This window comes from Eubalaena glacialis, chromosome 17, assembly GCF_028564815.1.
Source record: "Eubalaena glacialis isolate mEubGla1 chromosome 17, mEubGla1.1.hap2.+ XY, whole genome shotgun sequence".
Classification (NCBI taxonomy): Eukaryota; Metazoa; Chordata; class Mammalia; order Artiodactyla; family Balaenidae; genus Eubalaena; species Eubalaena glacialis.
Window position 1 is genome coordinate 52,451,516 of NC_083732.1, and position 27,303 is coordinate 52,478,818.

The window sequence follows — 27,303 nt, forward strand, 5'->3', positions numbered from 1 at the left end:
AACTTGTCCCCTACTAAACTGCTTACCAATGACTGTAGACACGCAGGTCCATGAAAAATATCAATACATGGAAATTGGTTCACATCCAGCGCTGCTACTCAATTACTGGCCAGTTTATTTCTTTTGACTTCAGCTTGTCAAAGTCAAGGAATTAATGATAGTTCAGTGCTTTTAGACTCTGAAGCTATCTTCAGAGATTGAAGTTAATGACATTCAAAACTAGTAGATGAAATCATAAATGACCAATTTTAAGAAGATTAAAATATCACAAAGTGAGAAAGTGTAAACTGAGAACACGTAAAAACAAGTTGCCTCCTTACATGTACAAATACATGCACATCCATCCACCCTCCACCCTCCACCCTCTGCCCAGACTTAAAAGATTACTGGGTCTGTTCTGTGGGAACAGACAATATAGGGACGGGATGGTGGGAAGCCAGTTAGAGGCCACCTGTAAAAGTTCAGGCTAAGAGTAATGGTGGCTGGGCCAGGGTAGGCGTAGAGGGAGTGAGAAGTAGCTGGTTGTGAGATATGTTTTGAAGTTGAATAGGACTTACTTGTGAATTGGTTAGTACTTAGGAGCACAATAAACAATATGGACTTTGGCAAAAGGCTTTGGGTCCGTATTCCCAGAGTGTCCCTTGTTCGATGCCAGTGACTACCAAGATTCACTTTACTTATTTGTAAAATGGGCAAATGGGCATGAAATAATAGCACCTATGTCAAAGGTTTGCTGCAAGATAAAATTAAATACTCCATAAAAACTCTTAATCTAATAAATGTTAACTGTTAACACCATTACAGAAAGTATTAGCATTTTCTGCACAGGTGCTTGTATCAGCCTTAGGATTAGTCTCAGTTACCGGTCTTGCTGTTTTCCATACTCTTTAGCTTTCTCATTGTAGAGTCCTCACCACTGGACCACCAGGGAATTCCCAGCTTGCTCATTGTAAAATAGAAATTGCACAGCACTGTCTTGCTGAAAATTCTTAGTAGCTTCCCATTTTGATAAAACGAAAACTATTGGGAATAGTATATTTGGGAATAGTATAGACTCCTTTCCTGCCTCTGTCACCACTTCAACCCACCTCTCAATCTTGGTTTTAAGGAGATGTTTGCAGTTCCTTAAGCAGATAACGGACCTTTTTGCCTGTGCTCCTGCTTTTCTCTCTGCCTGAAATGACCTGTCTTGTGTTCTTCACCAGTGTCAGAATGTCATCTAGTTTTCTGTATTATTGTGGAGAAGTCCAAAACTATTCTTCCTAATGCTTTGTATGTGACCTGTTTTCGCTCTAGAAACTTAGAACTTTCTTTGCTGGTGTCCTGAAATTTTGCAGTTTGTGCCTTGGTATGGGTCTGTTTTCCTTCCCTGTTTTGGTCACTTGGTGGGTGCTTTCAGTCTGGAAACTCAAGCTCTTCAATTATGGAAAATTTTCTTGAATTGATAACTTCCTACCCTCAGTATTCTCTTCTCTCTAGATCTTTTAAATCTAATATTAGACCTAACTTTTTCATCTTTTTCGATTTCCTTTTTTTTCTTTATCTGCTCTGTGAAAGATTTCTTCAACTTTACTTTCTAATCCATCTATTAATTATTGGACGCAATGTCTTTCTGAAGATGATAGTGGTAATTTTCATTTGCCTGCATAGTCCATTTCCTTTGAGTTAGTTTTTATCCTGCTTGTTTATTCAGCATAATTGTATATGTACATAATTATAACCAGAAAAAAAAAGTGCGTGAAAAGAAAATTACAGGGCACGTGGAATTGCAACTCTTCTTATTTCTCGGCTAACGTTCTTCTGTCCGGGTGAAGCTGGGTCTGCAAGGCCAATCAGCCGGATGGCAAACCGGAGACTAGCCAGTCATCACGCAGAGGCCCTAATCCCCGCCCCCGGCGGTCAGCCGCAAGCCCTCGGGTGCTGGAGTGGGGGGAGTGGGGCGGGGCGACACGCCCCTCCCTGGGTACGAGCCGCGCGGCTGGTGAAGTGTGTGGCTGCGGCCTCCGCAAGGCTTGGGGTCTGAACCAGGTGAGTATCTGCCGGCCAGGAGTAAACTACGTCTCTCCATCGCAATCCCTTCCTCCGGGAGCCGGGGTGAAAGACGGACCCAGAGGAGTAAATGCACCATCGGACTGCAGTTGGAGGGATGAACAACCTTGTCGGCCGGGGAAACAACCTGGGGGCCTTCTGTTTCTCGGGGCTGACGGTGGCGGATGTTGGGGCAGAGCGGCAACGCGGAGGTGGTGGAGGAGGTTCCCGGGCTCTGGCGGCGGCCACCGGTCCTTGTGAACAAAGCAGGGGAATGGGGAGCAGTTTCGTAGAGTCCTAAAGTGCCCCTTGACCGTTGCGGGTTGGCTGTAGAGCTCTCGGATCTCAGGCAGTCCCTGACTCGCGCTGTACATAGAAACCGTTGCTACGGCTGGAGGATGCCGTTTCCTTTCGGTCTCCGGCTGCAGGTGGCGCCCAGCCCTGTGGATGCTGGAAAGAACGTGCCTAGGTGGAAGAAAACCATTTTTCGTGTTAACTAGCCCATTGCAGTTTGCACTGGAGGTATTACTGATAAACTGATTAGGAAATATGGGAAATGGATGTGGATTAGGATGGTGGAGAAGAAATTAACGCCAATTAGGACCAAAGTTTTTTCTAATCAGAGACAAAGAAATTGCAAGCAGATATGGAAGAGTTCTAAATAGAGCAAACAAAGTATTGTATGACTTGTTTTTTGGAGTTTGAGAGTTAACGTTTAGTGGTCTTGAGAATGTCTCTCGTACCCACCCCCCCCCCCGAAAGTGGTAGTTTTCAAAGAGGATTCTCAGAAACGTTGAAACAGTGTTCAGAATAAAATTCGCTTGATTAGGTAAGAGGTGTCTTTATCATTTCAAATGTTTTTCACCATATTTTCAAATCATAAAATCTCAGGGGTTTCAAGATTCCTTTAATTCGAGCGAATCTATTTTAATCCCATTAGATGCTTAAGTCACTCCCATCAAAGATCCTCCAGCTCTTTGGAAAAATTTTCCTAAAGACAACTCATTCTATTCTCGGCAGCATCAATAATTTTAAAGTTCTTCACTGGCTTTCATGTGACTTCCACCCCGAAGGCTATCCTTGTGATGGGAGACATTCATCATACTGGGCCCCGCCAGCATGGTGTGAAAGCCATATTCTCACTTCTCAGCTGGATCTCATTCGAAAGCTGGCAAACTGTCATCTATATTCTATACCCAAGCCAAAGCCAGCAGGAATACGGAGAAACTGACAGAGCATCCTCTTTTTCTGCAGAGATCTGATATATGACCAGACTCCCAGAGGGCAGGCATGCTGAAGGGAATACTGCTAATGAATTAGACCCATTGCTACTTGTTTTAAAATTTATCACCCAGTGTGTTTTAGTGCAGTGTTTTTTTTTTAAAATACTTTGACAATAACTCATAATATATTTTTCTTTGCAACATTTATGTACACAACATTCGTGTGTGCATTTATATACACATATTTATAATTTTTTTATATAGACATGAAATAAAATTTTCTATAAAACAGTATTTAATGGTATGTGTCAGGTAGTCTGATTTTATTGCTGTTCTATCTCATTATAAAACAGTGCTGATTGCAGCTCACTAAATTGATTTCTTGGGTTGCCACCTGCAATTTGAAAAGCACGATTAAACATGATGGTTAAGTATGTGAGCTCTGTAGTGGCCTACTGAGATTCAACTCTTCAGTTCACTACTTAAGAGTTATATAACCTTGAGCAGTTTATATACTTGAAATGTCACCTTTGTCATCTGTAAAAAGGGAGTAATTATTAATATCTTTCATGAAACTGGTTTTGAAGATTGAAATAATTCATGGCATATAGAAATTCAGCTCCATAAATGTTGACTATTATTACTGCTCTCTACTTAAAATAAAACCTACTTGATATAGTAGTTGAAGGATTAAATGAAGTAATAATATAAGTAAAGTACATTAAGAACTACGTATTTGTTGCTGTTATTGTCACCATCATTAGCAGCATATCAATAGAGTGAAACTGTCCAGGGCCGTCTTATTCCCAATTCAATTGAATTTAGCAGGTATTTTTTAAGGGGTATAAGACAGTATTTACTATGTTAGACCTGAAGCTCTTGAGATGAATGAAGTAAGATCTCTCATGATCTAGAAGGGAAGACAAAGAAACAGAATTTGGATATGTGCTATGTGATATGAGAGAGGTATGTACAGAGTGCCTTTAGAACACAGCTTTAGCAGCTGTTCATTATGGGAGTGGGCAACTGAGAATGTAAGGAGGCAAGGAATAGGGAAGAGGGTGATATTAAGGAGAGTTACAGAAAAGATGTTATTTATGTTTGTGCTGAATCACGAAAGGATGGTTGGGATATTAACAGCTAAAGTAGAAGATACCAAAATCAACATTAAAAGATATCTTAAAAAGCAGTTTGAGCACTAAAGAGGATCAGAATATTCCACCCCCAAGTAGACCACTTTGACGTGAAGATTATTTTGAGCTGAAGGCAATTAGGAAACAGCAGACACAGGAAGAACGCTTGGCCTTCCCCTTTTCTGCCAAAAAGCAGGGCATAAATTTCCCTTTATGAAGGTGTTCCCTCCTCTCCTTTCTCATACCAAGATGAAGAGAACAACCCTTATCACAGTAGATGGACAATCAGCACTGAGGTGAGTCTGCATAAACAAACCTTATTAAAATAACCCTTATCTTCCATTAGTTTCTTCCATAGATTTACCTTCTAGAAACCAAAACCCCTTTTCCTTTGTCTAATCATTTCTACACAATTTATCACCCTTTGTTAAAATGGTATATAGTTCCCCAGGCCTAACAGTTTCTTTGAGTTTTCACTTTTCTGTGAAGCCCCAGGAGTATATAAAATGAACCTTTTCTCCCGTTAATATCTTTTGTCAGTTTAATTTACAGGCCTCAGCTGCTGAACCCAAATAGATACAAGAAAAAATTTTTTTCCTCTACAGCACCAAAACCTGCTCTGTTGTTGTATTTCAATTTTGCTTAAGTGAAGATTAAGTAAAATAATCCATCTGTGGTATATAGTAATTTATTTTTATCTATTTAGTTATTTTTGGCTGCGTTGGGTCTTCGTTGCTGTGCACGGGCTTTCTCTAGTTGCAGCGAGCGGGGGCTACTCTTCGTTGCGGTGCACAGGCTTCTCATCACAGTGGCTTCTCTTTGTTGCAGAGCACAGGCTCAGGTGCACAGGCTTCAGTAGTTGTAGCATACAGACTCAGTAGTTGTGGCTCATGGGCTCTAGAGCGGAAGCTCAGCAGTTGTGGCTCATGGGCTTAGTTGGTCTGTGGCATATGGGGTCTTCCTGGACCAGGGCTCGAACCCATGTCCCCTGCATTGGCAGGCGGATTCTTAACCACCACACCACCAGGGAAGTCGGTATATTGTAATTTAGCCCCATGAATGTTAACTGTTCTTATCAGGGAGAGAGAATTTACAATGAGTAGCTTCCTCCTTAGAAGAAATACTCCATCTCCTTTTCTATAGAAATGAAAAATAAATATTACAGAAGTACCTAGATGGTTACTACTATCCAAATTGAGTATTAATGTATATATTAGATTCATAACTATTTTCCTACACTATATTTCAGCCATGACTGCCAAAGATTATCCATCATTGTGGGGCTTTGGAACAACAAAAACATTTAAAATACCTGTTGAACATTTGGATTTCAAGTATATTGAAAAATGTTCAGATGTTAAACACTTGGAAAAAATTCTTTGTGTGCTCAGGTAAGCGTTTAAAAATCATATCATGTTTCAGTTTGCCAATTTTAATTATATTGTTGACTTCTAAAATTCAAAGCTACATTAGAAATTTTGGAGCAGATTTTCCAATATTGAAATTGTTGTTTTTGTCCATGTTAGGTTCCAAAATAGTGGTTTTGATCCTGTGGTTAGTTTGGCGGGTTCTGGCTAGATCTACTTCCAGCACAAGACTTAGGCTAATTAGTATCCAAGAGGGCATTTTTCTTGCTTCCTGGCACTTTCTAGGAACCGGTAAAGCAGCCGTTAGGAGGCACCTGCTTATGCTGATAAAGTGCTTTGGCACTCTCCCACTTCACACTCTCTGCCAGCAAAGGTGGGTGACTCACTGGGAGCCGTTGCATGGGGAATGGGGTGGCGGGGGAGAAAGTAGGACCAGAAGTCAGGGAATCAAAGCCTTTTCTGGGTAAGAGCCCTGTGGCTGTGATTGTCAAACTTTAATATTTGCCAAACATGGTGGTTAGAAAATGCAAATTTGAGGGCCCCACTCCTAGAGATTCTGCTTCAGGAAATCAGGAGTGGAACCCAGGAACATGTGTTTTTAACAAGCACACTGGCTGATCAACATGCGGGTGGCCAAGGGAACTCTACAAGAAACATTGCCCTGTGGCCTACCAACCTGTGCCAACTGTTTGGGGTTTCTTGAGGGTTTTGCATTTGGAGGGTAGCCTCATTATTGCAGAAGCACTTGTGAGCACAACTGCCCATTTCCGGGACATCAATAGTATTCCTTTTGCTCAGCAGTGGTTCTCTCTTTCCTTTCCTCTGATGCCCTTCCTTACTGCTGTGTCCTTTCCTTTTTCTTTCTCATCACCTTTAGCCTCCTGTCCTTCCTAAGCATCCCTGCTTGTCCCCAGCCAGTGTTGATGTAATAGCCTTATCATATCATTGTTTTCCCTCTTGTTTTTCTCAACATCTAAGAACGTTTTCATTTTTATTTCATTAAAGACTAACAGAAAATGTGAAGTTTATGGGATGAAAGAGTTTGAAAGACATTTTATGACTAGCCTAATTAAATTGTATTGACTTGGGATTATTTTTTTTAATTTAATTTGAAAATGGGATTTATTTTTATTTTTCTAAAAATTTAGAAGTAAACAGATTCACAAGAAACGGGGAAAAGATTGATTTTCCTTAAAAAAAAAAAAGCAAAAAAGAACACATGTCTCTGTTTAACTCTCTAAGGAAGGAATTCTGTTCCTTGAGTGGTTGAATTTAGAGGTGTGTTGTTCTAAACTGTTCCTCTGCCATTGTCTTCCTATCCCTTTGGGGGAAAAAAAAAATGAGCCAGAACAGTAACTCCTCATTGGAAAATAAGTCCAAAGTCTCACTCTTTGCCTGTCTCTAATAATGAATTTCCATTTATAAGTTTAAAATTACCTTATGTACAAAATGAACATATGTGTGTTAAAGAGGAGAGAAAATGTTATCTATTCAACTTTTAAAGTGTGTGATGGAAATTGATGTCTTTGGAGCTCCTTTTTTTCCCCCTTCATCGCAGCACTCCATCGATTAGCATGTGAAAGTGGAGGTTGCTCTAATTGAGGACGGTGAGGGGAAGGCAGCAGCTCAGCCTTCATCCTCATTCGGGGCAGACCGTGAGATCTCTGTGGAACCCCTGGGCTCCATGGAACCCAGCTTGCAAACCACTGGTCTATATGATCTCTAAATGAAGTGGTAACTCTAAAATTCTGAATTTTTTAAAAGGTCTGGTGAGGAAGGATATTATCCTGAACTTACTGAATTTTGTGAAAAGCGCCTTTCAGGCTTGGCTCCTGGAAGTAGAGCTTTGAGGAGAGAGAAACCTGCAGCGACAGCAGCCAGTTTCACAGCAGAAGAATGGGAAGAAATTGACGGTGATATAAAGGTATAGAGTAACATCACTTTTTGTGGCACTGTCATGGATATATATCTACTTTACTTATCTGAAATCCTAGGCTTCCTTTTTTGTCAGTAAAGGGCTTTTAGTGGTAATTACTTAGGTGGTACTGGTTACTTCTTACACCCAGGAGAATATTGTGAATGTGTGTGTGTCTCTGTGTGTGTATGTCTGTGGATTTGTTGGTGGGGGGTGGGGAGGGCATGCTCATGTATTTTATTTTTTGTTTTTTATTTATTTTTAAAATAAATTTATTTATTTATTTATTTTTGGCTGAGTTGGATCTTTGTTGCTGCGCATGGGCTTTCTCTAGTTGCAGTGAGCTGGGGCTACTCTTCGTTGCGGTGTGTGAGCTTCTCATTGCAGTGGCTTCTCTTGTTGCAGAGCACGGGCTCTAGGCGCACAGGCTTCAGTAGTTGTGGCACGTGGGCTTCAGTAGTTGTGGCTCGCGGGCTCTAGAGCACAGGCTCAGTAGTTGTGGCGCATGGGCTTAGTTGCTCCACGGCATGTGGGATCTTCCCGGACCAGCGCTCCAACCCGTGTCCCCTGCATTGGCAGGCGGATCCTTAACCACTGTGCCACCAGGGAAGCCCTGCACATGTATTTTAAATGACTGAATAATATCCCACCCTATGAAAGGAACATAATTCAGTCAGCATCTATAAATAGTGTTATGTTTGTTCATAATTTTTTTGTACCATCCTGGTTGTTTCCTAGGGATAAATTATTAGAATTCAAGTTACTTGATCAAAGGATCTACATATTTTTAAGGCTGTTGAAACACATTTCTATGTTCTCAGGAAGTTGTACCTTTGTACTCTCCCACCAGCAGTGTGTAAGAATGCTCACTTCAGGTACTCTTCACTGGAAACTGTAATCATTTTTTACATTTTAAAGTCAATTAAATAGTTAAAAAATGATAGTACGTAGTGTATTGTTTGTTTACTAGTAACGTTAAATTTTTAAAAATCTGTCACTTGAATTTCTTCTTTTCTTAATGACCTGTTTGTGTCTTTACTGATTTCTTTTAATCAGCTTTATTGTTATTATTTACATTCAATAAAAATTAGCTATTTTATAAAACAAACAAATGTATGCAACAAAGCAGAAACAGTCTCACAGACATAGAGAACAAAATAGTGGTTACCAGTGGGGAGAGGGAGGAAGGAGGGGCAGGATAGGGGTAAGGGATTAAGAGATACAAACTACTGTGTATAAAATAAATAAGCAACAAGGGTGTACAGCACAGGGAAACAGAGCCATTCTTTTTTTTTTTTTTTTTAATTTATTTATTTATCCTTGGCTGTGTTGGGTCTTTGTTTCTGTGCGAGGGCTTTCTCCAGTTGCGGTGAGCGGGGTCCACTCTTCATCGCGGTGCACGGGCCTCTCACTGTCGCGGCCTCTCCCGTTGCGGAGCACAGGCTCCAGACGCGCAGGCTCAGTAGTTGTGGCTCACGGGCTTAGTTGCTCCGCGGCATGTGGGATCTTCCCAGACCAGGGCTCGAACCTGTGTCCCCTGCATTGGCAGGCAGATTCTCAACCACTGCGCCACCAGGGAAGCCCCAGAGCCATTCTTTTGTAATAACTTTAAATGGAATATAATCTATAAAAATATTTAATCACTATGTTATATACCTGAAGCTAACATAATATTGTATATTAACTATACTTCAATTTTTAAAAAATTAGCTATTTTATGGTAATTTCACTGAGTTTTGACAAATTGCATTTGCTGTGGAATATTTCCATTATCCCTAAAAGTTTTGTTTTGCCCCTTTGCAGTCAGTGCTGACTCCACACCCTGGCTCCTGGCAACCGCTGAACTGCTTTCTATCATTATAGATTTGCCTTTTCTAGACTTTCATATAAATATAATTATATAGTATATCTTCTTTCATGTCTGGCTTCTTTCACTTAGCATGATGCTTTTGTGATTCATCTATGTTGTTGCATGTGTCCACAGTTCATTCCTTTTAATTGCTGAGTAGTAGTGAATTGTATGGATATCTCACAGTTTAACCATTTACCCATTGATGAACAAATGCCAAAATGTTTTCCAAAGTGGCATCAATCCTGCCAATAATGGATAAAAGTTCCAGTTGCTCTACATTGTGGTCCATGCTTAGTATTGTCAGTTTTGTTAATTTTAGCTATTCTCTTAGGTATATAGTGGTATCTCATTGTGGTTTTCATTTGCGTTTCTCTAATAACTAATGATGTTGAATGTCTTTGCATGTACTTATTTGTCATCCATATATCTTCTTTTGTAGAGTGTCTTTAAATCCTTTGCCCATTAAAAAAAATTAGATTTTTTTGTGTTCTTATTGAGTTGTAAAATACATGTCTTTCATGTATTTTACACACAAAGATACATCTTTGCAAATATTTTCTGATATTGTGTGGCTTGCCTTTTCATTTTTTTAACAGTACCTTTGAAAGAGCAAAAGTTTTCACTTTTGATGAAACCAATTTTTCTTTTTATAGTTTGTGCTTTTGTGTTCTATTAAGAAATCTTTGTCTAATTCAAGATCCCTAAATTTTCTCCTATGATTCTTCTAGAAGGTTTATAGTTTTAGCTCTTAAATATACGTCTAAGATCTGTTTCTTTTTTTAGACACACACACAAATATATACATACACACACATACATATATTTGTACATACTAACATGGATATCCAAAAGTTCAAGTGTCATTTAATGAAAGATTATCCTTTCCTCATTGAAATTCTTGGTACCATTGTCAAAAATCAACTGACCATGTATGTGTAAGTCTATTTCTGAACTCTCTCTATTCTGTTCATCAATCTAAATGTCTGTCTTTACACCAGTACTCCATTGTCTTGATTACAGTAAGTCTATTTTTTAATTTTAATTTTATCAATATATTGGAGTATAGTTGATTTACAGTGTTGTGTTAGTTTCAGGTGTACAGCAAAGTGATTCAGTTATACATTTTTATATATATCTATTCTTTTTCAGATTCTTTTCCCATGTATGCAGTAATTCTTGAAATCAGATAGTGCAAGTCCTCCAACTCTGTTCTTCATTTTCAGAGTTGTTTTGGGTGTTCCAGGTCCTTTGCTTGCCAATTTCTACAAAATAGCTTGCTTGTATTTGAGTTGGGATTGTGTTGAATTTGTGGATCAATTTTGGAAGAATTGATATCTTAACAATATAGAGATTTCTGATCCATGAACATGTATTTTTTCTGTTCATATAGGTCTTTAATGAAGCAGTGTCTCATAGTTTTCAGTGTATACTTCTTGCTTATTTTTAATGAAATTTATTTCTAAGTATCTAATATATTTTATGCTACTGTAAAAGTTAATGTTTTTTAAATTAAATTTTTTTGCTCATTCTAAGTCACTTCAGTTATGAAATTTTATTGGTTTATATAAAATTTATCATCTTAACCATTTTTAAGTGTACAGTTCATTAGTGTTAAGTATATTCATATTGTTGTGCAGCCAATCTCAAAAACTTTTTCATCTTCCAAAGCTGAAGTTCTCTACCCATTAAATAACAACTCTCCATTCCCACCCCCACCACCTGGCAACCACCATTCTACTTTCTTTTTTATTTTTTTTTTGATCTGTTTACATTCTTTTTTATTTTTTATTTTTATTTTTTTATTGAAGTATAGTTGATTTACAATGTTGTGTCAGTATCAGGTGTACAGCACAGTGATTCAGTTATACATACATATATATCTATTTTTTTTCAGATTCTTTTCCCTTATAGGTTATTACAAAATATTGAGTAGAGTTCCCTGTGCTACACAGTAGGTCCTTGTTGATTATCTATTTTATATATAGTAGTGTATATATATTAATCCCAAACTCCTAATTTATCCCTCCCCCCCCCGCCCCACCTTTCCCTTTTGGTAACCATAAGTTGTTTTCTATGTCTGTGGGCCTATTTCTGTTTTGTTTATAAGTTCATTTGTATCATTTTTTTTTTTTTGGATTCCATATATGAACAATATCATATGATGTTTGTCTTTCTCTGTCTGGCTTTTCACTTAGTATGATCATCTCTAGTCCATCCATGTTGCTGCAAGTGGCATCATTTCATTCTTTTTTATGGCTGAGTAATATTCCACTGAATAAATATACCACATCTTCCTTATCCATTCACCTGTTGACAGACATTTAGGTTGCTTGCATGTCTTGGCTATTTTAAACAGTGCTGCAATGAACATTGGGGTGCATATATCTTTTCCAATTACAGTTTTATCCAGATGTATGCTCAGGAGTGGGATTGCAGTTTCATATGGTAACTCTATTTTTAGTTTTATAAGGAACCTCTATACTGTTCTCCGTAGTGGCTGCACCAATTTACATTCCCACCAACAGTGTAGGAGAGTTCCTTTTTCTCCACACCCTCTCCAACATTTATTATTTGTAGACTTTTTGACGATGGCCATTCTGACCAACGTGAGATGATACTTCATTGTAGTTTTGATTTGCATTTCTCTAATAATTAGTGATGTTGAGCATCTTTTCATGTGCCTTTTGGCTATCTGTATGTCTTCTTTGGAGAAATGTCTATTTAGATCTTCTGCCCATTTTTTTGATTGGTTTTTTTATAGGTATATATATTGAACTGTATTAGCTGTTTGTATATTTTAGAGATTAATCTTTTGTCATTTGCATCATTTGCAAATATTTTCTCCTATTCTGTAGGTTGTCTTTTCGTTTTGTTTGTGGTTTCCTTTGCTGTGCAAAAGCTTTTAAGTTTAATTAGGTACCATTTGTTTATTTTTGTCTTTATTTCCATTATTCTAGGAGATGGATCTAAAAAGATATTGCTGCAATTTATGTCAAAGAGTGTTCTGCCTATGTTTTCTTCTAGGAGTTTTAAAGTATCCAGTCTTACATTTAGGTCTTTAATCCATTTTTAATTTATTTTTGTATGTGGTATTAGAGAATGTTCTAATTTCATTCTTTTACATGTATGTAGCTGTCCAGTTTTCCCAGCACCACTTATTGAAGAGTCTGTCTTTTCTCCATTGTATATTCTTGCCTTCTTTGTCATAGATTAATTGACCATAGGTGTGTGGGTTTATTTCTCAGCTCTCTATCCTGTTTCATTGATCTATATTTCTGTTTTTTGTGCCAGTACCATACTGTATTGATTATTGTAGCTTTATAGTATAGTCTGAAGTCAGTAAGCCCGATTCCTCCAGCTTCATTTTTCTCAAGATTGCTTTTGGCTCTTTGGGGTCTTTTGTGTTTCCATACAAATGTAAAAATTTTTTGTTCTAGTTCTGTGAAAAATGCCATTGGTAATTTGAGAGGGATTGCATTGAATCTGTAAATTGCCTTGGGTAATATAGTCATTTTGACAATATTGATTCTTCTAATCCAAGAACATGGTATATCTTTCCATCTCTTTGTGTCATCATCGATTTCTTTCATCAGCGTCTTATAGATTTTGGAGTACAGATCTTTTGCCTCCTTGGGTAGGTTTATTCCTAGGTATTTTATTCTTTTTTATGTGATGATAAATGGGATTGTTTCCTTAATTTCTCTTTCTGATCTTTTGTTGTTAATGTATAGAAATGCAACAGATTTCTGTGTATTAATTTTGTATCCTGCGACTTTATCAAATTCATCAATGAGCTTTAATAGTTTTCTGGTAGCATCTTTAGGATCTTCTATGTATAATAAGTATCATGTCATCTGCAAATTGTGACAGTTTAACAACTTCTTTTCCAATTTGGATGCCTTTTATTTCTTTTTCTTCTCTGATTGCTGTGGCCAGGACTTCCAAAACTATGTTGAATAAAAGTGGCGAGATTGGACATCCTTGTCTTGTTCCTGATCTTAGAGGAAATGCTTTCAGCTGTTCACCGTTGAGTATGATGTTAGCTGTGAGTTTGTCATTTATGGCCTTTGTTATGTTGAGGTATGTTCCCTCTTTGCCCGTTTTCTGGAGAGTTTTTATCATAAATGAATGTTGAATTTTATCAAAAGCTTTTTCTGCATCTATTGACCATTCTACTTTCTGTTTCTTTGAGTTTGGCTAATCTAGATACCTCATATCAGTGGAATTTTAATTTCAATTTCTACTTGTACATTGCAAGCTTATAGTTATCTAAAATTGGCCTTTCTATATTGACTGTGTATCCTGTGTCTTGTTTAATTCAAACTAACACATTCGTTCTAGTAGATTTTTTTGTAGATTCCTTGGATTTTCTTTATGGAAGATTATGTCATCTGTGAATATTGAAAGATTTTCTTCTTTTCCAGACTGGCTACGTTTTATTCCTTTTACTTGCCTTATTCCATTGGCTTGGACCTCTAGTACAATGTTGAAATGAGAGCAGATATCTTTGTCTTGTTCCCCATCTTAGGGGAAATCATTTAGCCTTTCATTATGTTACTTATAGATTTGTATAGATGTCCTTTATCAGGTTGAGGAAGTTCCCTTCTGTTCCATGTTTGATGGATGGAGAATTTTTATCATGAATGGATATTGAACTTTGTGAAATGCTTTTCCTGCATTTATTGAGATGAACATATGGTTTTCTTAGTAGTCTGTTAATAAGGTAATTTATGTACACTGTTTTTGAGTGTTATAGTAACCTTGCATTCCAGGATAAACCCTACTCATCATGATGTATCTTTTTTATACGGATTGGATTGCTAAAATTTTGTTAAGGACTTTTTGTGTCTATGGATCATGAGAGATATTGGTCTGTAGTTTTCTTGTAATGTCGTTGTCTGGTTTTTGTATCAGGGTACTGTTGACCTCAGAATGAGTTGGAAAGTATTCTCTCTTCTTCTGTTTCCTAGAAAAGCTTGTGTATAATTTATATTATTTCTTCCTTAAATGTTTTCTAAAATTTACCATTGATGCCATCTGGGCCTCAAGTTTTCTTTATTGATAAGGTTTTAACTATTAATTCAGTTTCTTTAGTAGACTCAGGGCTATTCAGGTTATATTCAGAGATTTCTCTCTGTCCAGCTCTCTCCTCTCAGAAATCTTGCCTCCTCAATTCTTGCAGTCTTGGTCTCCCCAGTCTGACCTCCGTTCTTCTAAATTCATTGAGACCTAAGACTGTTTCCTTTCCCTATGCTGTAACCTGGAAACACTAGGCAGTCAGTTTGGAGCAAATGTAGGGTTTACCTCATTTGTTTCCCTTCTTTTAAAAATTATTGTCCTGTGCTACCTATTGTCCAGTGTCTGAAAACTATTGTTTCATATATTTTATCAGGTTTTCTAAAGTTTAGGCAGGAGGGTAAATCTAGTCCCTGTTACTTTGTCAGAGCCAGAAGCCCCTTTATTGACTTTTCTATTGATATGTTTCTTAGTTATTTGTAAGAGTTCTTTCCTACATATTTTAATTTTCCCCTCAATTTGTTATTTGCCTTGTAAGTTTTGTGTGTGGTGTTTATTCATTTATTTATTTTTATGTAACCACACCTCTTGATTTTATCCTTTATGATCTTTACATTTGTTTTATACTTAGGAAAACTCTGTCTCCACCAGATACATATTTACCTGTATTGTCTCATAGTTCCTTTGTGGTTTCATTTTGCTTAAGAAATATATTTTTTTTTAAACAGACTCTGGAAAAACAAATTTTTTTGGTTTTACTTTATTTTATTCAGTGTATTTTTTTCTGAGGTAAATCATACACTTGAAAACAATTTTGAGGTATGTGTATTCTCTAACTCAGAATGCTAATTTTTAAAAACTTTCAGCTTTCTCATTTTGTCATTTTATTGACTTGAGTTTGAAAATTTGGTAATTAATCTACAGGTTAAAATAGCAGTTCTTGTCCAGCATTCTTTGGCTTTATTTTCTGAGGGGTAAACAGCTGTTTTAATTGCAGGGCCTGCTTTCCCCCCAGCTGTGTGTTCTTTCTCAGTCAATTCTTAAGTTAGTTTCCTTCTCATCTCCCTTCCTTCATACTTTTCTTGCCACTTCTCCTTCGTTCCCAGTTCTCTCTCTCCCTTTCCTCCTCTATAATCCTTCCTCTCTCTTTTTACCTTTCTTCCCTTGTTTTTCTTTTTCTCTTCCTGTTTCTCCTGTTTGCCTCCTTTTCATCCTCCCCGCCTCCTATATGGGTAGGACAGTTAATATAGTTTATCCTAGCCCCTATTTGAAGAGTGTCTGACACATATTAGACCCTCACTATGTATCTGCTGAATAATAAATAATAGAATTTCACAGATAATAAGGAAATATCTTACTCAATTTTTCTGGCCTCTGTGACGATTCAGTTTAATAAACATTATTGTGAACCTAGTATATGCCAGACAACGTGCTAGGTTTTTTTGTGTTTTTTGTTTGTTTGTTTTAAGTACTTCAACTTTTCTTGTATCTAAGTTAAGTTTTTCAGGGAATTTGTTTATTTTATCTAACTTGTAAAGTTATTGGTATAAATTTGTCTAAAACATCCCCTTGTCATTTTTTTAATATCTGTAGAATTATTAGTGATGTACCTCTTTTATCCCTGATACTGGTAATTTGTATTTTTTCCTTTCACTTTCTTTTGACTAGTCTTGCTAAGTGTTTGTCAGTTGTATTAATTTATTTCCAAAAAAACTAGTTTTGAATGTTGATTTTCTTTATTTTTCTATTTTCTGTTTTACAGATTCCTACTCTTATTTTTTAATATTTTTATTTCCTTCTACCTACTTTGGCTTTAATGTGTTTTCTCTCTCTTTATTAGTTTTTTAAGGTAGAAGCTTAAATAATTGGATCTTAAGCCTTTCTTCTTGTTTAAAGTTGTATATTTCCCTCTAATACTTTATCTGAATCCTACAAATTATGTCATGTTTTCATTATCACTTAGTTCAAATTATTTTCCAATTTCCCATCTGATTTCCTTTTTTAACCCATGATCTCTTTATAAGTGTATTGTTTAATTTCCAATTACTTGGGGATAATCTAAATACTTATTATTACTGAATTCTAATTTAGGTCTGTTGTGGTCAGATACCATACTTTGTATAATTTCACCCCTATCAAATTTATTGAGACTTTTTTTAGCCTATGTTCCATGTGCTCTTGAAAATAACATAGAAGTCTTTAATATTGATTAGGTCAAGTTGGTTAATGTTCACATCTGCTATAACGTTACTGATTCTCTTTTGTCCACTTTTTCCCTGTGTCCATTCTACTGTTAATCAAATAGATTCATTTTGGATACTGAGTTTTTCACTTTCAGGATTTCCATTAAATCTTTTTAAAGTTTCCATTCTTCTCCCAAAGTTCTCAATTGTTCATGCATGTTGTCCACCCTTCTCACATATTTACTGTAGCTGTTTTTAAGTCCCTATTTGTTACTTCCAACATCCATCCACTCTATGTGTCTGCTTCTATTGACTGTGGGTAATGTTTTCCTGCTTCTTTGTCTTTCTTGTTATTTGTATATTTTATACTGACCACTGTATATAAAAAAAATCAGTGGAATCTGAAGTAATATTTACCTACAGAAAGGAGCATGTTCCTTCTGTCAAACTGCTGGAGTTGGAGACTGGGTCAATCTAATCTGTATGTTAAGTTGCAGCTGATATGCTAAGGTTCTTGAGATTAAGACATAGGCTCTGCCCTCAAGGAACTTACAGTGTGGTAAGAGGGACAAACAGTAAATAGAGGACTTAAAATCTCTATGCTAAACACAGAGGAGGAACACTTTTAGCCCAACCAGGAAGTTCAGAGAAAGCTTGCTGGAAGGGATGATGTAAAAGATCTTGTAAGATAAATAAAGTAGGAAGGGCAACAATGAATATACTGAACAATACTGAACTGTGCACTTAAAAATAGTTAAGATGATACATTTTATGTTATTGTGTATTTTCCTACAATTGAAAAAAAAACGAGAGAGTAAGAAGGGCATTTCAGGTGGGGAAAATGGCATGATCAAATTGTCACCTAAAAATTGACCCACAGTAAACTATGATGATGTACAGTCCTTTCTAATGCCTGGTTAATTATTTCAAACTGTATATTTACCTTCTTTTTTCCTCTCTTCTTCTCAGATTTGGGTATCAGAAATTAAAAAAGAAGATGATAAAATACACTTTCAAGAAACCGAAACATTTCCGGCAATGGAAGATAATTTGCCTCCAGTTCGTGGTTCAAACAGCCATCTTCACGTTGCCAAGGTAGGCCTTTTTGGTGTGGGGTGTGGGTGGTAGGGGGAGAAAGTTGTTGTTTATTAAGAACATTATCTTGGTTTAATCAGTGTAGCCGAAGTGTGATGTCCTGTAGGCAGCTGGGGATTTTTTTCAGGTGATCGTGTGTTATCACCTTCTGGAGTAGGCCTCACCTGGATATCAAAATGAAACAGTATTTTCATTTGAAGACTTGCATCTTGGGTTTACTGCCTTCCTCATTTTTTCTTTTGCTGTTCTGTCTCTTCTACTCTGACAAGTTTTGATGAGTACTTGCGATCCAATTCAGTGTGTAAGAGTTTCAGGGAGTAATTTCATGTATCCAATAGAGGTATAGAGGGAGTAGTTTGTTACACAATTAAGTATGGATTTAAAGTGTTAAACAGATGGATTAATCTGTTTAATTAACCCGTTAAACATGGATATCAAGCAGTTATAGATGTCATTTCTCTGTTTAGTGCATTTCTCCCCCATCTCCAGCCCCTCATTTTTATTTCTCTGAGCTTGGTCCCTATTTTGCCATGCAGATCTCTCCTTGGTAACCCATGGCTTCCATTGAGAAGGGGCCTGTTGGAGTTTCAGGTTCACTTAACTTCAAGTTAAAATTGAGCTTCTTGGCATCCACCTGATCCTGATATAACAGAACCCAACCCTTGTCTCCAGTGGGCTTTAGCTTGGATCACACATTCCATTCCCTCTGCCCTCCTTTTTTTTTTTTTTTTTTTTTTTTCCCTTTTATTCCTATCATCTTTAAGAGGATGTTTACTTAAGTCTCTTCATTTTGGGTTGAGTCATTCTTGTTTTTCTCGTCTCTTCTTTGAGTCCCCAATTTTATTTGAAAAACATCCATAGCCTTTTCATCACTCTGCTCCTTGGTAATTTACCTTCCTGGGTCTTTTTACTCCTCATTAGGAATTACTCAGGTAACTGAGGTACAAAGTAAGTAAGTATAGGAAGGATACCACTGTCTGTAATCAATGAATTCATATTTATTGAACACTCATTATGTGTTAAGTCTGTGTCCTGAAACTATAACAACAAAAAACATCTGGTCTCTGTCCTCAAAGAGCTTATAGTCCAGTAGGGATAGACAGACAAGTGGTACAGTGGTTCTCAAAGTATGGCCCGTGGACGCTGGTTGTCCCAGAGATCCTTCTAGGGGATCCAGAAAGTCAATGTTATTTTAAAAAATAATGCTGATGCTTTTGTCTCTTTCACTGGGTTGACATTTGCACTGAGGGTAAAACTGCTGGTGCCTTACCATGAATCAAGGCAGTGGCACCAACTGGACTAGCGGTCATTGTTTTCTCCACTGCTGTGCACTCATAGTAAAAAATTCCAATTTAACTTAAAAGTGTCTTTGATGAAACAATAAAACCTTTTTTGTCATTAAATCTTGAATCTTGAGGACACATCTTTTTAACATTCTGTGTGTACCAAATGTAAGATAGATAGCTAGTGGGAAGCAGCCACATAGCACAGGGAGATCAGCTCCGTGCTTTGTGTCCACCTAGAGGAGTGGGATAGGGAGGGTGGGAGGGAGACGCAAGAGGGAGGAGATATGGGGATATATGTATATGTATACCTGATTCACTTTGTTATACAGCAGAAACTAACACACCATTGTAAAGCAATTATACTCCAATAAAGATGTTAAAAAAATATTCTGTGTGACAAAATGAGGAGTACACAGAAGGCACTTCACTGTGAAATGAAATATGATGGTTATCATAAGAAAAAGCACTTGTGTGATTGACTGCCAGCTGAATTAGCAACTTTTTCCTGGAACAGTTTTTACTTGAAGAAATGACTGACAGACAAGCTATAGTTATTCAGAGTTGAGTTTTTGGCAGACATTTTCTTGGAAATAGTGAAATGATCTATCACTTCAAAGAAATCAATGAACAGTATTTGTTGCCAGTGCTAAAATCTGAGCTTTCAGGTAGAATTCAGAGTATTTCGTATTCTTAGGGGCTCTCAAATACCTACTTGTGACAAAAAAATTTCCCCTTAAGGGAGACACTTAATGACTTTTATGATGAGCTCCATGAGGATTTTTTTTTTTACTTTTAAACAATTGAGATATAGTTGATGTACAATATTATACAAGTTACAGGTGTTATAACAGTGATTCACAGTTTTTAAAGGTTATACTCCATCTATGGTTATTATAAAATATTTGCCATATTAGCTGTGTTGTACAGTATATCCTTGTAGCTAATTTATTTTATACATAATACTTTGTACCTCTTAATCTCCTACTCCTGTTTTGCCCCTCCCCCTCCCCTCTCCCCATTGGTAACCACTAGTTTGTTCTCTGTATCTGTGAGTCTGTTTCCTTTTTGTTATATTCACTAGTTTGTTTTATTTTTTAGATTCCACATATAAGTGATATCATATAGTATTTGTCTTTCTCTGTCTGACTTATTTCACCTAGCATAATACCCTCCAAGTCCATCCATGTTGTTGCAAATGGCAAAATTTCATTCTTTTTTACGTTTGTATACACTACTTCTTCTTTATCCATTCATCTGTTGATAGACACTTAAGTTGCTTCCAGATCTTGGCAATTGTAAATAATGCTGCTGTGTACATTGGGGTGCATGTATCTCTTTGAATTAGTGTTTGCATTTTATTCAAATATATACCCTGGAGTGGAATTGCTGGATCATAGGGTAGTTCTATTTTTAGTTTTTTGAGAAACCGCCATACTGTTTTCCACAGTGGATGCACCAACAGTGTACAAGGGTTCCCTTTTCTTCACATCCTCTCTAATATTTGTTATTTATGGTCTTTTTGATGATAGCCATTCTGACAGGTGTGAGGTGATATCTTGTTTTAATTTGCATTTCCCTGATGATTAGTGATGTTGAACATCTTTGCATGTGCCTCTCGGTGAACTCCATGAGGATTTTAACAGATATGATTTTTTAATTGTATAATGAAATGTAGGAATATTTGGAAGATCTGTGTAACTCCTAATGACCAATGTACAGTGATACAAAATCGTGCTTGTATAAATGACCCATTCAAATGGTTTCAAATTATGACTTTTAAGAAACCATTTAAGAAACTATTTGTGAACTGTTGTTTGCTTTCCTCCCATTCCCTTCAAGGTGCTTGCAGTGGACATGTGACCTGGGTTGAGCCACTTAATAGCACCAAGCTAGTGCTTGGTCAGTGATGGGCCCATGACCCAAGCTAGCCAATCAGAGTCCTTCCCTGGGATTTCTCTAACTAAAGATGGAGAGAAGAGTCACTCTCCTTTTCCTTTCTGATTGGGAGGCCTGTGAGGTTATAATCCCAGACTGTGTGTGGCCACATTTCCAACTACATAGAAAAAGCAAGCAGACAGCAGGGAAAACAAAATCAGGGAGAGAGAAGCAGAGACTTCTGGGGGAGAGAAGGAGAAAAGGGGAGAGAGGGAGATCTGTAGAAAGAGGGTATATGAATCCTTTATCCAGCAATACCCCTGCCCTTTCATCACTTTGGTTACATAAGCCAATAATTAATTCTTTTTAACTAAAATTAGCTCAAGTTGGGTGTCTGTCATTGCAAGCAAAACAGCTCTAACACAGCAAAGTAGTTAATCTTATTTCTTCAATGCCTAGGTTTTAAAAGAATGAATGATAGTTTAGTACTTTTTTATTATAAGAAAAATCAATAATAATCACATTTCACACATATAAGTTTTAAAATTTTATATATGTACTTAAAGTCCTGCCCATCACTCTCATAACTAACTACAAATTTAAAATCACTTTTTAACCTGCTATATATTATTATGTTAAAAAAATTATAATACTGGAGTTGTTGTAACTTCAAGGGTACCTATTTTTCTTACCCATTCAATTTGTGTACCTTAATCCAGTACTACACATTTATAGGAAAATCTGCTAATCTTATATTAAATATCTCATAAAATATAATTTTTTCTTTCAGGAAAAAAATTCTAAAAGACCAGCTAAAAAGAAAATTCCGAGGGATTATGCAGAGTGGGATAAGTATGTTTTATATTTCTTTATATAAAAATTCTCTACCATAAAATACTGTAATAAATTCTTTATTGTTTTAAACCTGAACATATCAAATATCAAGTTATGTCAGTAGAGTACTAAGAGTATTTGGATTAAGCACTCTTGATTTTGTTTTTTCATTAAATAAAAAACTACTGCATCCTTTTATTTATAAGAGTAACCAAAAATAACTAATGTAATACTTATACCCATCCAAAATAAAAAATAACAAATTTTTAAATTACGAGAAATTGGTTACAATTTTAATACCAAAGTTCCACACAGTTTAGGTCTGATTAATATTTAAGTCCTCACTAAATTCCATGTTTTCTAGGAAAGAATAGAGATGACTTCTAATACAAACCTATCATATATTTTTGGAATATTATTTCTAAAGGCACAGTGATACAAATACAAGAATATCAATAATAAATTTTACTCTCTTGTTTGTATTGAGCTTTTTTTCCCTAGTTTTATTATTCTTTCATTTAAGATTTGACGTGGAAAAGGAATGTGCGAAAATTGATGAAGATTACAAAGAAAAAACTATAGTAAACAACAAGTTGCATTTGTCTAAAATTGAGACAAGACTAGATACAGCAGGTAATTGGGGGAAAATAAGAATAATTTAGTAGTTTCTAAATTTTTTGAAATATAATAAAAGCTGTTGACCCAAAGACATTCTCTTTAAGTGCTGAAGATTTCCATGAAAAGTTTATGGATTTTCTCCTAGAGCTTACCACCTCTAACAAATTCCATTCTATCCTTTAACTTCTTAATTTTATGAGTAAGAGTTACGATATTTAAATTTAGTAAGACTTAAAAATATATATATAAACCTATTTTTCTACTGTAATTCATTTTTCATTCCCTTTTTCAAATCTTTTTTTTCTTCCAAATCCCTCAAATTTTTTTTCTTTTTGCCTCAAAACAAAAAGATGGAGGAGGTTGTTTTCACTTGAAGTCCACAGGTGTATAGTACCATTAAAGTAAAACAAAACAATTATTCAAAAAATCTAGACCTTCAAAAATTCTGAATAATTAAAAAAAAGAAAAGAAATATCTCTAAACTTTGGAAACTTTTATCTTCTTTTATTTGTTTTATAATTTTCTGCTTCTGTTAACATAAGCATTCTTGGATTTAAATTTGTTAAAGTTATACTAAGTTATATTTTTACTTATAGCAGATAACATTTATTTCTAGGTCTAACTGAGAAGGAAAAGGATTTTCTTGCTACTCATGAAAAGGAGAAAGGAAATGAAGCTTTTAACTCAGGAGATTATGAAGAGGCTGTGATGTATTATACTCGGTGAGCAGATTTTCGTTGTGGTTTAAACTTGCCATTTATTTATTTATTTATGTTTTAATTTATTTATTTTATTTTTTTGGCTGTGTTGGGTCTTCATTGCTGCGCGTGGGCTTTCTCTAGTTGTGGCAAGTGGGGCCTACTCTTCGTTGGGGTGCACGGGCTTCTCATTGCAGTGGCTTCTCTTGTTGTGGAGCACGGGCTCTAGGCACACGGGCTTCAGTAGTTGTGGCAAATGGGCTCAGTAGTTGTGGCTTGCAGGCTCTAGAGAGCAGGCTCAGTAGTTGTGGCACACAGATTTAGTTGCTCTGCGGCATGTGGGATCTTCCCGGACCAGGGCTCGGACCCATCTCCCCTGCATTGGCAGGCGGATTCTTAACCGCTGCGCCATCAGGAAAGCCCAAAACTTGCCATTTAAAAAAATGATAATGTTTAAATTTAATTGTTGAAATGATGTAAATAAGCTAAATAATCAGTGTCAGAACCACTTAAGATATTGTACTTGTGATTTATCGTAAATTCATTTGTGTTTGCCTTGTTTTTTCAATAATTTCCTTAAACCTCCAAGCTCCCACTTCATCCCCACTTTTGACAGAGGTTCTAACTTTACTGTTTTACAGAGAAAATAGAAGCTGTCTGAGTGGAACTCGACAGAAAGTTCATATAGCATAGAGGTTAAGAACTCAGGTTCTATAGTCAGACTGCCTGGATCCTAGTACTTATGGTGCTACCTCCCACCACAGGGCCTTTGCGTATGCTGGGTCCTCCATCTAGGATACTCTCCCCTCTTCTCATGACTTAGTTAATGCTGACTTATTCTTCAGATCTCAGCCCATGTCTCACTTCTTTGGGGAAGTCTGCCTTTACTTTTCAGACTAGGTTAAACCTCCACCCTACTCAGTTTAACCGCCCCCCCCCCCATTTACATACCCATATAGTAATCTTAACTCTACTTTGTTGGAGGTACAATTCAAGTGTGTGTGATTTGGCACTAACTGGACTGTAAGCTCTGTAAGAGCAAAGCCCACTTGTCATTTTTTTAATATCATTGTATCCCTAATACCCAGCAGAGTACCTGGTTCATAGTAGATGTTCATTGTATGCTTGCATGAACTTATGAAGCTCTTACAGTCTATGAAAAGTGAACTAATTTCCTGAAATATTGTTAGAGACAAACTGTGCTTATACAACCACTAATGCTTTCTTAGAGCTAAACTCTGTACAATCTTGCTTCCACCTTTGGAAAGAAAAGTTTTTTTTTAATGTTGTTGGTGTCTGTAAAGAAGTTTGCTCAACTGTTTAAGTGAACATACAAAGTAAAGAGGATATTGAGGTATCATTCATTCAGTACAGCCTCCCCTGTTCAGGCAGGTGGATGTCAGCTCTGGTATTGTTATTTGTCTTTTTGTAGATTTCCACCAGTGGAGAATCTCTTGCCTATTACAGGGAACAAACTTTTTCTTGTCTTCCTCTTTGAAGAAATCATAGAGGTGAAGAATTAAAGCAGCATATTGTAATGGTTAAGGGAACTCAAATTGCCACTTTTCTGACCTTGGGTAGATTCTTCACCTCTCTTACCTCAGTCTTCTCAATGCGATGAGACTATAACAGTGCCTACCTCAGAGCAGCTGTGAGGATTAAATAAAACAACATGCTGAAAGGCAGGGTAACATGATGGTAAAGAGAACAGGTGCTGGAGTAGACAGTTGGGATTTAAATCCTGACTCTACCATTTCCAAGCTTGTGGCCTTGGGCATGTTAGTTAACCTTTCCGTTACATCTATTTTCTCATCTGTAAAATCTTAAGAGCAGTAATGCCTCCTCTGTGGATTATAATGAGGATTAAATGAGTTGACTGTTTAGTGCCTGGCATGTGGGAAGTACTCAGTGTCAGGTACTCGTGTTATTTATTCTTACATGTATTGTCCATGTTTGGTCTCTATCCAACTGTGTAATTTCTTTATATTCATCTTTAATGATCTTAGTAAATTGACACTTTTTGTGACTTTCCCATTTTTTTTTTCTGGATTTAGAAAATTTAGTGCACCGATACCCTTATGTTTCCTATATCTAGGAATACATTATTTTACAGCATTCCAAATCAGTTTTTTAAGCAACAGCCAGGTAGGTTTTAAATTCTTCTTTTCATTAATTATTTTGCATTCATACCCTTAATGTAGCAAAATTTACTCTCTGAAGGTCTGTATTCCTCAATTACTACTACTCTCTTCTGTTTCCTTCAATTAAATTCCTTTGATAAAATTATGATCATTTCCTTAGATTTAAATTTACTTTTAGATTACAGACTAATTTGTATCTGTTAACACAATAACAGCTTAATAGAGGATATTAGTTGTGGTTGACTGCTCCTTTTTTTTTGTACTAGAAACTTGTCCCTAAAGAGTAAAAAAAAATGTATTTGATATTTGATGTTAACTAAACTGGGTTTTTAAGAGATCTATGGGTATTTAAGTGATCATGTCACTTCTAAAGCCAGAGTCAACTTTAAATCTCTTAACTGGATATTTAAGCATCTGTCCAAACATTGATTTAATATGTTTATAGAATTGTATGTTATTATTTTTGATGATGCAAGCCATATTCCTTTGCTAGAGCTGCCATATAAACCGTCACAGACTGAGTGGCTTAAACAACAGAAATGTATTTTCTCACAGCTCTGGAGGTTAGAAGTCTGAGATCAAGGTGTCTGTAGGGTTGGTTTCTTCTGATGCCTCTCTCCTTGGCTTGTAGATGGCCATCTTCTCTCTGTGTCTTCAAGTGAGCTTTCCTCTGTGCATGTCTGTGTCCTAATCTCGTCTTCTTATAATGACACCAGTCATATTGGATTAGGGAACACCTCACTTTAACTTAATTATCTCTTTAAAGACTATCTCCAAGTATAGGTACATTCTGAGGTGCTGGAGGTTAGGACTTCAACATATGAATTTGGGGGGACACAATTGCACCCGTAACACGAGCTGTGATTGTTTTACTTACAACTTTAGATGAGTTTCTCTATCTTATGTTTTCCTGTCATCTGCTTGTTGCCATTAAGTGTCTCTTTTACAGGAGCATATCAGTGCTTCCCACGGTAGCAGCCTATAACAATCGCGCTCAAGCGGAACTCAAATTACAGAACTGGAACAGTGCTTTTCAGGATTGTGAAAAGGTCTTGGAGTTAGAACCCGGGAACTTAAAGGGTAAAAGTGTTCATAGAATACCTTTAAATTTGCAACAGGATCTGTTAAAGACCATTTGTAGACACTTATATTTACACTAAAAATATTTCAAATAAGCTCAAATTTCTATATGTGAATCATTACCTTCCTCAAGTTACTTTTAATTTCAAGTTTAACTCGGAATTTAAGTTCCTAATTATTTGCATTGAAGTAGCTAATAATCCCAGATGACTGATTGAATAAAGTGTACATGTGTTTTAAAAGAAATATCTCACACTTGCATTTGAATTGTGGTTTGTGTTTTCTTTTTCTTTCAATTTTTTTTTATTGTGGTAAAATTGACATAACATAAAATTTACCATCTTAATCATTTTTAAGTGAATAGTTCGGTGGTATTAAGTACATTCATATTGTTGTGCAGTCATCACTACCATCCGTCTCCAGAACTTTTTAAATCTGAAAGTGCACCCATTAAACAGCAACTCTCTATTCTCTCCACCCACTCCAGCCTCTGGCAACCACCAGTCTACTTTCTGTCTCTATGATTTTATTATTTTAGGTACATCATATGAATGAAATCATACAGTATTTATCTTTTTGTGACTGGCTTATTGAACTGTATCTTTTTATTCAAAAATAAATTTAAGTATAATTTAATATAGATTTTAAAATATTTATTAATATAATACAATAAGTCCACACCAGAGCTCTAGAACTTTCTACCAGCTGCTTTGTGGGCTTTTCCACCTAGATGTCCATAGACATTTTAAATTAAATGTGTCTAAAACTGACTACATCTTTCCACCAACACCTGTCCTCTGTTCTGATTTCCTGTCTCAGTGACTGCACCACCTTGCTGTGGTCCAAGCCTGAAGTATGCAAGTCAGACTCCACTCTCCTTTTCTGTTATCAGGGAGTCATTCCAAAAGGAAATGGCATAAATTATAACAGACTCATTCTATTTCTTTAAACACTTACAG

General features: G+C 36.4%; 1 protein-coding gene across 1 annotated transcript in view; it reads left to right on the forward strand.

Annotated features, from left to right (window-relative positions):
* The first annotated feature begins 1,948 nt into the window (after positions 1-1,948).
* The window catches only part of SPAG1 (sperm associated antigen 1), a 94,013-nt gene continuing 68,658 nt past the window's right edge, over positions 1,949-27,303 (forward strand). Inside the window, 8 exon segments of the mRNA XM_061171583.1 lie at positions 1,949-2,028; positions 5,634-5,775; positions 7,516-7,675; positions 17,687-17,812; positions 21,764-21,825; positions 22,331-22,440; positions 23,042-23,147; positions 26,214-26,344. Of these exon segments, the coding sequence (XP_061027566.1) occupies positions 5,636-5,775; positions 7,516-7,675; positions 17,687-17,812; positions 21,764-21,825; positions 22,331-22,440; positions 23,042-23,147; positions 26,214-26,344 (835 nt within the window). The 5' untranslated portion in view covers positions 1,949-2,028; positions 5,634-5,635.